The 14,175-nt window shown below is 47.8% G+C and overlaps 1 protein-coding gene across 16 annotated transcripts in view; it reads right to left on the bottom strand.

The window, feature by feature from the left end:
- DOCK7 (dedicator of cytokinesis 7) overlaps positions 1-14,175 on the bottom strand; it is a 132,518-nt gene that overhangs the window by 80,228 nt on the left and 38,115 nt on the right. For all 16 annotated transcript variants that reach the window (XM_056814110.1, XM_056814111.1, XM_056814112.1 and 13 more), the window contains exons 11-14: positions 13,737-13,902; positions 12,700-12,842; positions 7,876-7,969; positions 6,845-7,007 (exon numbers count right to left, since the gene is read on the bottom strand). In XM_056814110.1, the coding sequence (XP_056670088.1) occupies positions 6,845-7,007; positions 7,876-7,969; positions 12,700-12,842; positions 13,737-13,902 (566 nt within the window). The remainder of the gene's footprint in view (positions 1-6,844; positions 7,008-7,875; positions 7,970-12,699; positions 12,843-13,736; positions 13,903-14,175) is intronic.

Below are 14,175 nucleotides of genomic sequence, written 5' to 3'. Positions count from 1 at the left end.
AATCTGCTCAGCAGCACCTATGAAAATCCATCATTTAAAAAGGTAAAATGTATTTTACATTTTGTTGGAGAACAATGTGTGTCACATGTTTTTATATTTTATTTATGAAATCAAAAGAAGCTGGATAAAATGCTGTATTTAAGTAGGCTCGTGGTTATTAAGGAAACGCAGCTGATCATAATTAAGTCATATTGACTCTGATCGTTTCCATCACTGTATCTTATTAATAAGGCTTTTGTGCTTTATAGCAGTGTATCCATTTTAAAGCATGTTAGCATTGGCACCTGTAAAAAATACTTTTAAAATGATCTTGTCGGAATGTGACAAGAGTGACTATGAACTAAACCACAGTCAAGCATAAAACGATTTTGTTCCCTTTTAAAATAAAGAAAAGGAAGGATGCTGGTTGGAATCTTCAAATAAGAAGGAACAACCAAAATTCCAAGAAAGACATGAGTGAATGCCTGAAATGATAGACCTGTATGTATATTGTGCAACTCAATCAATAAAAGGTCTCGAACAGGACTCTGGCATGTCTAAGGAATCTCTTTTGCCCCTCACTAAAATGGGTGGTCCGTGCAGTGACTCGGGCTCCACTTAGGAGACCTTCCTTTCCTCGTCACGGATGTTGTTTGAGAGAAAGCCGAGACAGAGGCGCAAGGGCGAGGCGTGACCTGCCACGCGTCCCACACAGCTACGGTGTCGGAGGCCGGCTCGGGAGCCACGAGCTGGGGGAAATGAACCCTCTAGAAGCACGGCGGATGGCTCAGACCCCGAGGCCAGGAAGGAGCAGGACGTCCATTGGGACAGGCACAGCCACGGGTGGGAGCTGTCGAAGGGCTGGAGGGCAGCAGCAAGTCCACAGCCAAATGCGGACGCAAACACCGGGGGAGAAGCGACGGCGCTGCTCGCCATTGCTGTTTAACCGGGGCTCCGACGGGGCATGAACGGACTGAAGAGCTCCGGCCCAAAGCAAGGACCCAACAACACTGGAGATCTTAGAAAACAGACAGAGTTCAGCCAGCCGGGTGGCACAGTGGTTTGAGGGTCAGACACAGCCAGCTGGCCAGCCAGCGGGCGTCTCCCCCGCACTACGCCCCAAACACTCTCTGCCTCTCCCCCAGGCCTTCCCCCGTTCCTGCACTTCCGCCGGCCCTCCTGCTCAGAACCCTCCACCTTCGGCTTTAGGATGGACACTATGCGTCCAACACGGGACAATGGGATGGGTGAGGGCAGTTTAATGACTTGTCCAGGGTCACCCAGCTAAGAAGGGGCTGAGGCCACATTTGAACCCAAGTCCTGACTCCAGGTCTGGTGTGCTACCTTATTTACTTCCTCCTCAAACTGCTCCCTGAAGAACATTAACTCTCCTTCTCTGCTGTTCATTAACGCCGATCTTCTCATGCAGATACTAACGAGATGAGAGTAAACCACTGCGGGGAGCATTTTCTACTGGGAGATAAATGGGGGAAAGGCGGCCGCCATCCCATGCTTCTCTCTCAGCCATGGGGGGAGCAGCCGTGGGGGGGGGGGGCTGGCTCCCTGTCCCACCAGGGAGAAAACCAGGACTAAACCCGCAGACGGCCTTGTCCCGCTCCCCAGAAGCTCCAACACTCAGCGATGGCTTGGGGTGCTCTGGGGCAGCCACAAGGCCAGTGGGAATGTCCCCCTGAAAAAACGTATCCGTGTGAGCCATCGGGCAGTGCCGAGGCCTTGGACAGCCAGGTCCGTCTTTGCTGGGCCTTTCCAAGCCCTGGCTGGGGCCCCTATCCAAGTCGCCTGCAGGGGCTGTTTCCAGGGGGACAGAGGAGAGGCCCGGGCTGCTGCCACCGGTGAGCTGCTGGGGTTGGGGGGCCCTTTCTGCATAAAGATGGCTTCCTTCAATGGCAGCCGCACGGCCGGAGGGTCTGGGGAGTATCTGCTCCTCTCCAGGCTCCCCGGCTGTCTGCTGAGGGGTGTGAGAGTGGGTGGTCGTTCGGGGTGATGGGGCGCCACCCTCCGGCCCAGGCTCCCACGGGGTGCCACTCCCCTCACGCCTCACTCACTGGCTTTGATCCTGGCCCCCACGCCTCTCCCGTTTGCTGGGCTTTCCAATTCGACTGACGGTGCTCGGCCCGAGTGTTCCCTCAGTAAGTGGGCATTCACTGAGAATGCATCGGGCTCTCGAGCCTCGGTCACAGGCCCCTGCGTTTCTGTCCTTCTGATCGAAGAAATGCCAGTAAATAGAATTTTCAGATATGGATTTCGAAAGAAACTTATGGTAGATTTTAATGAAACGATCTGACTAATATCTCCTCAGCACCACGTATTTAAGGGGAAATGTGCCTGGCTTTGCAGAGAACACAGCAGGAGGGAGAATTGGCTGCGGAGCAGAATGAGCTGAGCCCGGCCTGAGCCCTGTATTTTAATTTAAATTCTAAGAATTTTTGAATTTTTTTGTTTAAGATTGGATTTTTATAAAAATCCAAGAATTCTGAATTTTGTTTAAGATTTTACTGTTATAAAAAATCAAAGATTTTGATTCTGTTCGAGAAAAGATCTTCAAGAAAGAAGCTTGAATCTTTTATATCCAGAGAATGAACTGTTGCAGAAAGATGCCGAAAACCTACACTTCATCAAGAAGATCAAGAATGAACTTTGGATGTGATTGATTGGACTGAACTTTTGATTGAACATTTATTGTAATTGTACACATTTATGCCAAAAGGGACTGCCCCTAATTTGGCTTTCTGTCAATGCGCCTAGCAAAATATTGGTTTTGCTTTCTTTTCTTTTCTATTTCCTCTCTCACTATTCTAATTTCTCTTAGAAAATTGAAGATTGTGTATATCTATAGTTAGAAGTGCATTTAGAACTACAAAATGATTATGTTAAATGATCAATGGGGAGACTAGTCTCCCAATGATCATCAGGGGGGATTGTAAACCTTAAAATTTCTTAGACTTATGAATGTTGGAAATTTCCCCATTGGGAAATTTCATACTTGAAAGATTTCCTACTGATAGTAAGAACTCCATTGGAATGTGAAACCCTAGGCATGGGAGGGTCCTTCTCCTCCCTACCTAAGACTACTTTAGGACAGAAACCTTTTGCTAAACAATGGAAAGGGCTTTGACCTATGCTTAAGCAGAGAACAGGAAGTTCTTTGAGTCATGATTGATTTTAGAATTGATACAATAGAGATACTTGGAAAGACAGAAACAGGTCTTGGAAAATACAATTTTCACCCTACTTAGAGTAACAGGATTTAGGAAGGGCTGCAGCAAAGGATCAAGATTTAATTATTTGAGAATATGACCTTCAACAGACATGTGCAAAGCCACAGACCTCTGGGCGGTCCTGGGTTAAACTAGAACCACCATTGGCACAGGGGAGACATCGACAGTGATTGGTAGATGTGAGAACTGAGGGGAGGGAACTTAGATGGTTTCCTTAAAGATAGTGGGGTCTGAGGAGAGGAGGAGGAGGAGGTTTTGCTCTGAGTGAGGTGGCTCTGAAGAGGGAAGAGGTTTTGCTCTGAGAGGTTGTGCTCTGAGAAGGCTTGCTCTGAAGGAGGCTGGAGGTGGAGGCCCCTGAGACTGTTTCTCCATTTTGGTCACGTGAGTGATAGGGACTGATCTCTTTTCTTTGCCTCAGCTATCTAAGGGCTTGGGCCTTTTGGCCCAGCCTAAACAGAGGGGGTATTTAAGCCCTATTCCCTTCTCTCCCCTTTCTCTCCCTTTCTCTCTCTCTCTCTCTCTCTCTCTCTCTCTCTCTCTCTCTCTCTCTCTCTCTCTCTCTCTCTCTCTCTCTCTCTCTCTCTCATACCTTTCTTCCTTCTGTTTGTAATTAAAAACTCCATAAAAGGTTGACTGCTGACTTGAGCTTTCATTTAGGAATTACATAGCTGAATTCCTTGGCGACCTTAAATTAATATATATCAGTCTTTTAAAGTGATTTCCTTGTCACAGCCCTTTCCATGTCCCTACCTTTGCTCACTTCCTCGAGGACACCCTTCATCTAGAAGCTAATTAATCTCTTTCTGGAGCACAATAATCTGTCCTCCTTGCTTCAAGAGTGATCTCCATAAACGAGGAAACTTCATAACCTTTGCATCACACCCCACAATGTATCAGCGCTAAAGTTTGCTAACAGGTTTTAAGCACTTTACAGGGGAGTATTTTATGGGGCTGCACAAAATACAAGGAGGAAGCTGCGCAGGTACAATTTTAACCTGAAACAATTTACCCTAATGAAAATTATTAAAATCTATAGCACGGCTCGTGTTCAATAAGTATTTAAAGGGAGCACAGAGGGGCGGCTATTTTCTGGGAATAAACTGCTCATTCATGGGAGAAGAATGAACTAGAAAAAATTCCACCTCTTCTTTTAGTCTCATTATTTACTGTTTGAGATGAAATGTCAGATTCTGTAATTAGCAGGGCAATTTTGAAGAGGTCATTAGCGAATACAATGGGCTAGTCTAGGGGACCTTTCAAGGCCCGGTCTCATGCCAAACTTCCATAAAGCTATTTCTAAAGTTGAAGAGTTTATTCCCAGAGGTGCAGGCCTACAACATAGTTCAGGATGAAACATGATGGTACCCAGAGTAACCGATTGAAAAGCTAATTTCCTCATGGTATCTATTCATATAAATTATATCAAACAAATGAAAACAAAAATCAGAAACATTCCAGCTACTTTGTTATACAGATCTTCCCAACTCTTCAATAAAGGCAGGGTAGAGCATCTGTGGCCCATTTAGACACAGATTCTTGAGACACCCTGTTGGATCAGCCCCATTTAGATCAATACTGGAGTGCAAATGTGATTAATGACTGGCCTCATTTACCTTTCCAGTTGTCACTTCAGACCATATCACTATTGCTGTTGAACATTTTTAGTACTCAAAGCACCATGGGAACACATGGTCTGAAATGATGACTAGGAAGGAAAATAGGGCCAATTATCAATCACATTTCCACTCTTATATCAATGTAAATTACTAAGGCTATTCCCTAGCAATGGGAAAGACTTTCCCTTTATTCTTCTTCTGCAACCTTAAAAATTCTGAATGTTACTTCTATTCCAATACCTCATGACTTAAATGTTTTTAACATTTAGTCTTAACAAAATTATACTTAGGCAAATGGCCAATTGTTTTATTTTTTATCAGTAATTAGAGAATAGTTTCAGGAAAGTAGACTAAATAATCCATATATTTTATATACAGTGAGAATGAATTAAAATAAAATTATATGACATATTGCTTATCTAAAAGCCACTGTGCCCCTTTGATTTTTCTGTCTTCATTAGTAACTGGGGCTTTGAAACTGTTCATTTGAAAACTATAGTAATTATTCTAATTGTTGATACTGTTCTTAACATTTAAGAAAAATGTTGGTATTTCTTAAGAGCACTTTTAAAATGTCTCAGTCTTTCCAAGAATAAAACAAAGGTTGGAATGGAATGCATGAAGAGTTTTTATTGAAAAAAGAGCGTCAACAGTCAATAAGATCCAACAAGGAGCTGTGGGAAACTAAAACTAGTAGCACTTTAAAGAGTCCACCTAAAAAGTCAGAGTCTCACTCAGTGGTGACAGACATGCTTTTAACTGACCTTGACTTTGCTTACACCAAAATCAAAGGCGAATTTCATCTGAATATAAAATTAAGGCAAGATGACTGGCCACACTCTACTTACAAATATCAATCCTAACACGATTTACCATTTCCAGTTTGGTCTAGGTATCTGATTTCATCAGTGGAAATTCCCTGTGCCAACATAGACTGGCACATCATCTGAAATGTTCCAGTCTTACGGGGTCCCCAAGACGCTGAGAGTGATCTTCACACACTCCCCCATCCCAGTATGTCTGAGCCGGGTCTTATACTCGGGTACTCTTGACTGAGAGGTTGGCCCTTTGCCCACCATGCCACCCGCCTCAACATTTATCATTACAACACCAACAATAACCATACCTGCTCATCCATGGAGTACGGAAGTTAACTGAAAACATACTTCTAAACAGACAACCTTTGGAGTAACAAATTGAAAATGTGTTCCAAGACAGATATGCAGCACCGAAGGACTCGGTCTATATCCCAAATGAACAAGGCAAATTCCAAACCTAGGATTAAACGTCCACTGAGATTCTGAGACTCGGTGAATGTCGTCTGGAAGATGAGGAAACTGGCATAGAGGATCTCTAGGTCCTTTCTAACCGAGAGATTTTACAGCTTACACCAAAAGGAGACAGGAGAATTCATAAGGGGATTCAGGGAAGAGACAAAAGATGATGAAATGGTAAAAAACAAAAAAGGCTCATGAGGAAAGGTTAAGATGCTACAGTCATTTCAGCTGGCAAAGGAAGATTTGCAGAATGATTGAATGGTCTTCAACTATAGGAAGGGTTATACAAAGGATATTAAAAGCCATTTAACTCATCTGGAAAGATTGAACACAAGGAAATGACTTTAAAAATAAAACAATATCTTTAGATTAGGTATTTGAAAGAATTTCCTGGGAGAGCACAATTTTCAAGACTGAAATGGATTAGCAAATAGATACTGGAATTACCTGAGTAAAAGGTGTTAAAATTTTTGTTAATTCTTGACCTCTCAATTTCTCATACTAAGATTTTATGAAGGCAATTTGCTTCCTTACTTATAAAGGCTGGGCTAACAGGTTTTTGGTTGGGCCAAAAGATCAGATTAGGAGGCAGCTATAGTCCTTTGCATCCGTGAGTCCACACATTTTTGATTCTTTATTTTAGGTCCTGTGCTAGACACTACAATAATGTGCGCTTGGTTCTTTTGGTAACTTTTTAGGTAGCTTCCTTGCACATCAGATGAAAAACTCTTACCTGTAAGTAGTGTTCGGGACATACACATCTCTGGCAGGAAATTCCAGGATTTCCCTGGTAGGTCTAACTCTACTGTCAGGGTAGAGTTTGACTTGCAGCAATTCGGGGGTCAGGCAGTAATGGGGATTCTCTGGTGCAGGAGAAATGTCAATCTTCAGCTGAGCTGCATATTAAAAAATGATTACTGCAACAACTCCAAGAAAACACACATCAAATCTCTATTTAAACTTGCTTTGGCGACCTGGGTGCGTGTAGTATTCCTTATCAGGAACCTAGGAGGGCATCTAAAAAGAACGGAATTAATGCCAGCCGAATTCTTTTCTTCTCAGCCTCTCAGTTTATGGCCCAAACTAATCTGAAATTGAGTTTGTCATCGGAAATTCAATAACTATTTAATGACTGTTGTTAAATGATTAGCATACAAAGAACCGACTAATAAATAGGAGAGATAATTAGATAATTAAGATGTGAGCCCTGCCCTTGGAATTTATAAACTATATTATTCAGTTCCATGAGCTCTAGAAAAAAGATATTCAATGTCTCAAAAATTGGATTATAGAGATCATACCTGGGCACAGGACTCTTAAAAGTGCTTTGCCTTTAGTAGCTTATGTAGAAGTTTACACAGACCTTGGCAAGATTAAGCAAAATTTTACTCTGAAACGGTGGACTCGATTCAATATTATTGTGAATTATTACCACATTTATGGCCTTTAGTTATTATAGGAACTTACTGAAAAGTTACTGCTTTTTCCTGTATGGGGAAAAAAAATCTGCTTTTAGGCTCTGTATAAAACTATCTTCCCCATTTCAGCACACAAATAATCAGTTTCCCAATTCCCTTGTGTTCAAGCCATATATTTTGAAAGTTTAATGAGGTGAAGGTGAACAATTATTGTCAAATGGAACACCTAAGGATATAGGACACATCTGTGAAACCAAGAGAAATGAATACATAAAATGGCAATTCCAGTGCTTAGGAAACAAAACAAAAATGTTTATAATCACGTTCCTCCAAAATCAACACATACCTGTAATGGGTCTTAATCTCCGTAAGACAGAAGATGGCCTTCTCATATCAGCAAGAAATTTATAGAGATCTTCATCACTTAAGCGGTCTCCTTCCTATTTGGACAGAAGAAGGGGCCTTTTAAGGAGAATATGCAAACTAGTGAAGACAAATTCTGATTTTATACTGCCTTACTGGTTTCAGTAAAAAGGGCCCTCAGGCCAACAAAAGCATGGTGGTGAATTCAACCCATTTATTTCCTTTTCTTTTTAACTTGGGCCCCCATATTCTTCAGGGATCCAGTTTTATCAGGGCAGGGACTCCTTGTCGTGATACAGACCCCATACTGATTTCAACTGAATAATCCGTCAGCAGACATTTATTGAGCACTGACTGCACGCCAAAGATTCTGCTCAGCACTGAGGATGTACAGACAAAAATCAGAGACCCTTCCTAGCCTCCACATCATTATTGGGGCTTATAAGCACAAAGACTGTGGAAAAGTCAGAAGTCCCCAGGAAGATCATAAAGGAGAAGATATTTGGATGGACTTCAGAAGGAACGAAAGGTTCTGGGAGGAAGACCTGAGGAAGGCAGGCACTCCAGGCCCCGGGGACCGACGGGGCGAAGGCCTGCAGATGGGCGATGCTCTGTGCCATGTAAGGGGACAAAGAAGCAGAGAGGGAAATCCTCAGACAAGGAAACTCTCTGCACCTGTTCTAGTCATCAGATGAAACCAATGCACACCATCAGCAGACCCGTGCTCGAAGCCAAAGAGACCATTTGTCCTGCCACGGCCTACGTCCTGTCGGCCAAACCTTCAAGAATTGCGGGGTGAGCAAGATAAATTCAAAATGGGTGAATGACTTAAACATAAAGAAGGAAACCATAAGTAAATTGGGTAAACACAGAATAGTATACATGTCAGACCTTTGGGAGGGGAAAGGCTTTAAAACCAAGCAAGACATAGAAAGAATCACAAAATGTAAAATAAATAATTTTGACTACATCAAATTAAAAAGCTTTTGCACAAACAAAACCAATGTAACTAAAATCAGAAGGAAAACAACAAATTGGGAAAAAATCTTCATAGAAACCTCTGACAAAGGTTTAATTACTCAAATTTATAAAGAGCTAAATCAAGCCATTCCCCAATTGATAAATGGGCAAGGGACATGGATAGGCAGTTCTCAGCCAAAGAAATCAAAACTATTAAAAAGCACATGAAAAAGTGTTCTAAATCTCTCATAATCAAAGAGATGCAAATCAAAACAACTCTGAGGTATCACCTCACACCTAGCAGATTGTTCAACATGACAGCAAAGGAAAGTAATGAATGCTGGAGGGGATGTGGCAAAGTCGGACATTAATTCATTGCTGGTGGAGTTGTGAACTGATCCAACCATTCTGGAGGGCAATTTGTAACTATGCCCAAAGGGTGATAAAAGACTGTCTGCCCTTTGATCCAGCCACAGCACTGCTGGGTTTGTACCCCAAAGAGATAATAAGGAAAAAGACTTGTACAAGAACATTAATAGCTGCGCTCTTTGTGGTGGCAAAAAACTGGAAAATGAGGGGATGCCCATCATTTGGGGAATGGTTGAGCAAATTGTGGTATATGTTGGTGATGGAATACTATTGTGCTGAAAGGAATAATAAAGTGGAGGAATTCCATGGAGACTGGAACAACCTCCAGGAAGTGATGCAGAGCGAGAGGAGCAGAACCAGGAGAACATTGTACACAGAGATGGATACATTGTGGTACAATCGAAGGTGATGGACTTCTCCATTGTCCCTGAACAATCTGCAGGGATCTAGGAGAAAAAAACGCCATTCATAAGCAGAGGATAAACTGTGGGAGTAGAAACACCGAGGAAAAGCAACTGCCTGACTACAGCGGTTGAGGGGACATGACAGAGGAGAGACTCTAAAGGAAACCCTAATGCAAATATTAACAACATAGCAATGGGTTCGAATCAAGAACACATGTGATACCCAGTGGAATCACGCGTCGGCTACAGGGGGTGGGGGGGGAAGAAAAGAAAATGATCTTTGTCTTTAATGAATAATATTTGGAAATGATCAAATAAAATATTATAAAATTAAAAGAATTGCGGGGTGAGAAAGAGGCGCCAAAGCCCAAGCAGGATGGATGGCTCACACCTGGCCCCCGATGATAAGAGACGGTCCAGACAAGAGTTCCGATGAGCCACGACCTCCTCAGTGAGGGCTCACTCTGAGCATCTGGAGAAAAGCCATCTGTGACCACTCGTGCGTGAAGTTCTCGTCCAGCTTCTTCCATGCAATTCCCAGAGAGGGTCGTCCACCACGTCCAACACTTCAGGCAACCAACACAACAATGAGGCCTTCAATCGATCCCTCCATTGGTCATCCTCAACTGGTGCGTGACTCGCCTCCAAATCAGGCAAGGCGTACCCAAAGGGCTGGATCCACCCTGACCCTAAGAGAGCATCCCTTCTAGAACAGGCTGGGAGGGGCCATGCACCAGGAAGCCCTCCCCCCCCCGAGAGCTGGGAACACCACACACGTTCTCCTCGCACCGAGTCTCAGCGTGCCTCTTTGAAACTCCCAACTCGCGGTTGTTTCCTGGGCGAACAAAAGACGACTCCTTCCATGTGGAAGCCTTTCCCATGGCTAATCGGGGGCTCCCAGTCCCCCCAAGTCCTTTATGCCCCCGGGCTAAGCATCAAGCTGGAGGCATTGGAGATCTTCATGTTTCCGAACAACCAACAGGTCTGCACCTTAAAAGAGGAAACTCTCCGCCGATTCTCGCAAACATAATTCTTGTAAGAAATCTCATCTGGAAAAGGCCGCAGTCATCAGGCACAGCAGCGGCTTCTGCCATCCCGTCTTCCCCCTCTGCACTCTTCTCTTTCCGGCATCGCCTTCTGGCGGTCTCACAAGGGGACAGCCGCCTCCGAGCTTTCTTCCGTCCTAGCTGAGCGGCCCCCTTCTTGCTCCCCGGGGGAAGGAGGTCCAAAATGACCGAAGGACGCTTAGAGATCTTAGCATGCAGGACAGCCAGCCTTCCCCGCGCTCCATCATTTCGTCTTCCTCCCTCCACACAGATGTCCTGGAGGAGCTCGGGCTTGCCTGAGGTCACACGGAGGGTTCCCGCCAAATCCATTTTTGCCTCTATGGGTTTTGGCATTATTTTTGGATCGAATGCTGTCATGTCTGTACCGCCTCCTGTATGTACGTCCTGCAGGGAGTCTGCCCTTCCCATGACTCGCCTCAGCTGCCAGGCTGCTCTGCTGCTGCCTGAGAAGAGCGGCGGCCCGGAGGCAAGAAGCCCCGAGTCCGAGGAGGCTTCAGACAGCCTCACTTGTGGCCGCGGCCTAGTCCCTGTCTGCCTCTGTGTCCTCAGCTGTTGATGGACTGACAGCCGCTCCTTCCCGGGGCGGGTGCTCGGGCGGTTCCCTGACAGGCTGGGTCCCTGGCTGGCCTCGGGGGCTTTCCTAAGAGCCTCTGCCCCTCTTCTCCCTTCTCTGGCTCCTCTCGGCATTCGGCCATTGGCTTTAAGGGGCGGACGGTCCAGCTCTGCGGGGCAGTCGACCCGACAGGGCCGATATCCAGTGTTAAGAAGGCATTGGAGGCCTTCGTGCGAGGCAGGAAGAGATGGAAAGTAGAAGTCAGGAGAAACTGGCCCACATGGTGGAGAGAACGGAACTGAGCTGAGTGGGTGGCCCCAGGCATGAGGGAAGAGAAAGCGCACAGAGGCCGGAATCCGCAGAGATCCAGGGCAAACACTCGGGTCCCGTCCAAGGAGACCGAGGAGCAGAGCAAGCGTCTGGGAGGTCGGGGAGGAGACGGGGATCGCCCGTGCCCAAAGCTGTGCCAAGGAGGCCGGGCCACGGGATTCCTGGGCACTTCCTGCAGGTGATGCCCAGAGAGGACAGTGAAGGAGAGTGGTTGCACCGGGAAGAGTCGAGGCAGGCTTGGGCACACGGAGCTTTCTCAGGACAAGAGACGGGAGCAGGGTGTGGACACGGACCCAGGGGGAGGGAGGAGGCCCACCAGCCTAAGGTCCAAGGAGTAGGATGTGGGCCAGCAAGGGTAAGGCATGAGTGTTCTGCTGGAGAGAGGCTGAGAGGAGATAGGCGGGTCTCGGCGTGGGAAGCGAAGGAGCCTTTGCAGAGCCACCCTGCCACAAAGGCTCCAAGGATGGCTGCAGCATGGAGTCCAGGGAGGCCAAAGCAGGAGGCTTCCCCAGGCGGCTCCTGGGCCAGCGGTGCTGTTTGGGGGATGTTTGGCACCGGCTGCATAGGGCTCCTTTCCGCGCCCTGAGGTAAAGGAGCCAGAGGCAGGAGGGGGCGCTTTAATTCCTCCCTCAGAACACGAATTCCAGCTCCTGGCCCCAGGCTCCCTCCCCACCAAGGCCCTCAGGAGTCCCCTCAGCCTTCCCAGACTCCCCAACGGGCTTTTCCAGGCCCTGCTGAGCTTTTTGGCTCCCGCTCTGGGGCCTCATGAAGGAAGAGATGACCCTAGACAGGCTCCTTATTGCCCAAGGACGCAAAGGGACGGCCGCCGCACCCTTCCTCTCCCTGTGGCAGACCAGCCTCACGGCTGGCCTTGGCACCTCCATGGAGGGGGGCAAACCTGCTGGACATGTTCCGCTCACACACTCCCGGCTCGGGCCTGTGCTTGCCCATCTGGCATCCTGAGCCGCCCCCGAGGCAAAGCAGAACAATGAATGCCCTGAGGAGCCCTGGCACCATCAGGATGCCCACAGGGCGCCTGTAGGATGCCAGGCACCCCTCTGTGAGATATGGATTGGGGAGCTGCAGGCACCCGCTGGTCACTCAAACAAACGCCCAGGAAATACCTGCTTAAAAAAGTTGGTCACAGTGAGGGTGGCTGGCCGGAAGGTGGTCAGGCTGCAGGCCTCATCTCCGCTCGTCGTTCTTTCTAGGGACCGCCGGCCAACAACACTGGAATTCCTCCTCTCGGACCAGGAGCCTTTGCGTTCTGCAGAGGGAAGAATGGAGGATGCCTAGTGAAGGAGAGCCACCACAAGCATCTGGGGTCGAACCCTCACACCAGCCAGTGGCTCGGAGAAAGAGGCCACCCTTGAGAAGCCCTGAGAACTGCAGACAGATGTGGGGGTCAGAACCCCCTGACTCTTCCCTGGTGTGGGAGCCCAGGCAGGTCCCTGCCCGGGAAGCCTCAGCTTCCTCATCCAGGAAATGGGCCTGGGCATTGCCAACTGGCCAGGCCCTGGGACGAGGGCTCCACAGCCCAGGGGAGATGTGGAAGTACGGACCATGAGGCAGCACTGGCTGGAGCCACACCATCTACTACCTCAGGGGCTAAAACCTGGGATCCCCAAATGCCAAAAACAATTGTCAAACAGGGTTTCTCCCACAAAGAAAGAAAGAGAGAGAGAGAGAAGGATGAGAGAGAGAGAGAGGGAGAGAGAGAGAAGGATGAGAGAGAGAGAGAGGGAGAGAGAGAGAGAAAGAAAAAGAGAGAGAAAAAAGAGAGAAAGAGAGAGAAAGAAATCTGTTTTTAACAAGAGAACCTCCTGCGAAGCTTATTGAGCTCTCACGGCGGCCATGGCAAGCCTTTCTGCTCACCCGACCCCGCTGTGACCCCATTTGGGGCTTTCTTGGCAGAGACACCAGAGCGGCTCACCATCTCCTTCTGCAGATGAGGAAATTGAGGCCAGAACTGAACTCAGGAAGGGGGTCTTCCCGAGTCCAGTCCCGACCCCTGGGGGCCCAGACGCTCTTCCACCTGGGTCTGTGACAGGACGAGCCACTGGGCTCCGGATATTACGGCCACATCCACACACCTACCCCAGGCACTCAGTGGTCAGCGGCCCAGAACAGCGGCGAGGGGGAGGGGTCATTGGGCCGGTACCTGCGGCGCTGATCTCGACATCACCCGAATCTCTCTCGAGGCTGCCGGCGCTGCTGACGATGTTCATCAGGTGGATGGCCGTCCAGGCGAAGGGCATGCGGTACTTCCCCAGCCGCTGGCAGAACTGCTCAGCCTGGCCCCGCAGCTTCTCCAGCTTCTCCTTGTTCTGAAAACCAGATGGCAGTGTGCCCAGGATGGAGCCGCGGGGAGGGGGAGGGCGGCACAGACCCCTGAACTGGGCCAGTCCACAGGGGCTCCGCATAGCCCACAGCACCACCCACGGGCCAGCCCACGGGGGTTCCCCACGGCCACAGCACTGCCCACAGGGGCTTGGAATGGCCCACAGCACACAGGCCGGCCCACGGGGGTTCCCCACGGCCACAGCACTGCCCACAGGGGCTTGGAATGGCCCACAGCACACAGGTCGGCCCACGGGGGT

This window comes from Monodelphis domestica, chromosome 2 (genome assembly GCF_027887165.1).
Source record: "Monodelphis domestica isolate mMonDom1 chromosome 2, mMonDom1.pri, whole genome shotgun sequence".
NCBI classification, from domain to species: domain Eukaryota; kingdom Metazoa; phylum Chordata; class Mammalia; order Didelphimorphia; family Didelphidae; genus Monodelphis; species Monodelphis domestica.
This window is presented reverse-complemented; position numbering and strand designations above follow the sequence as displayed.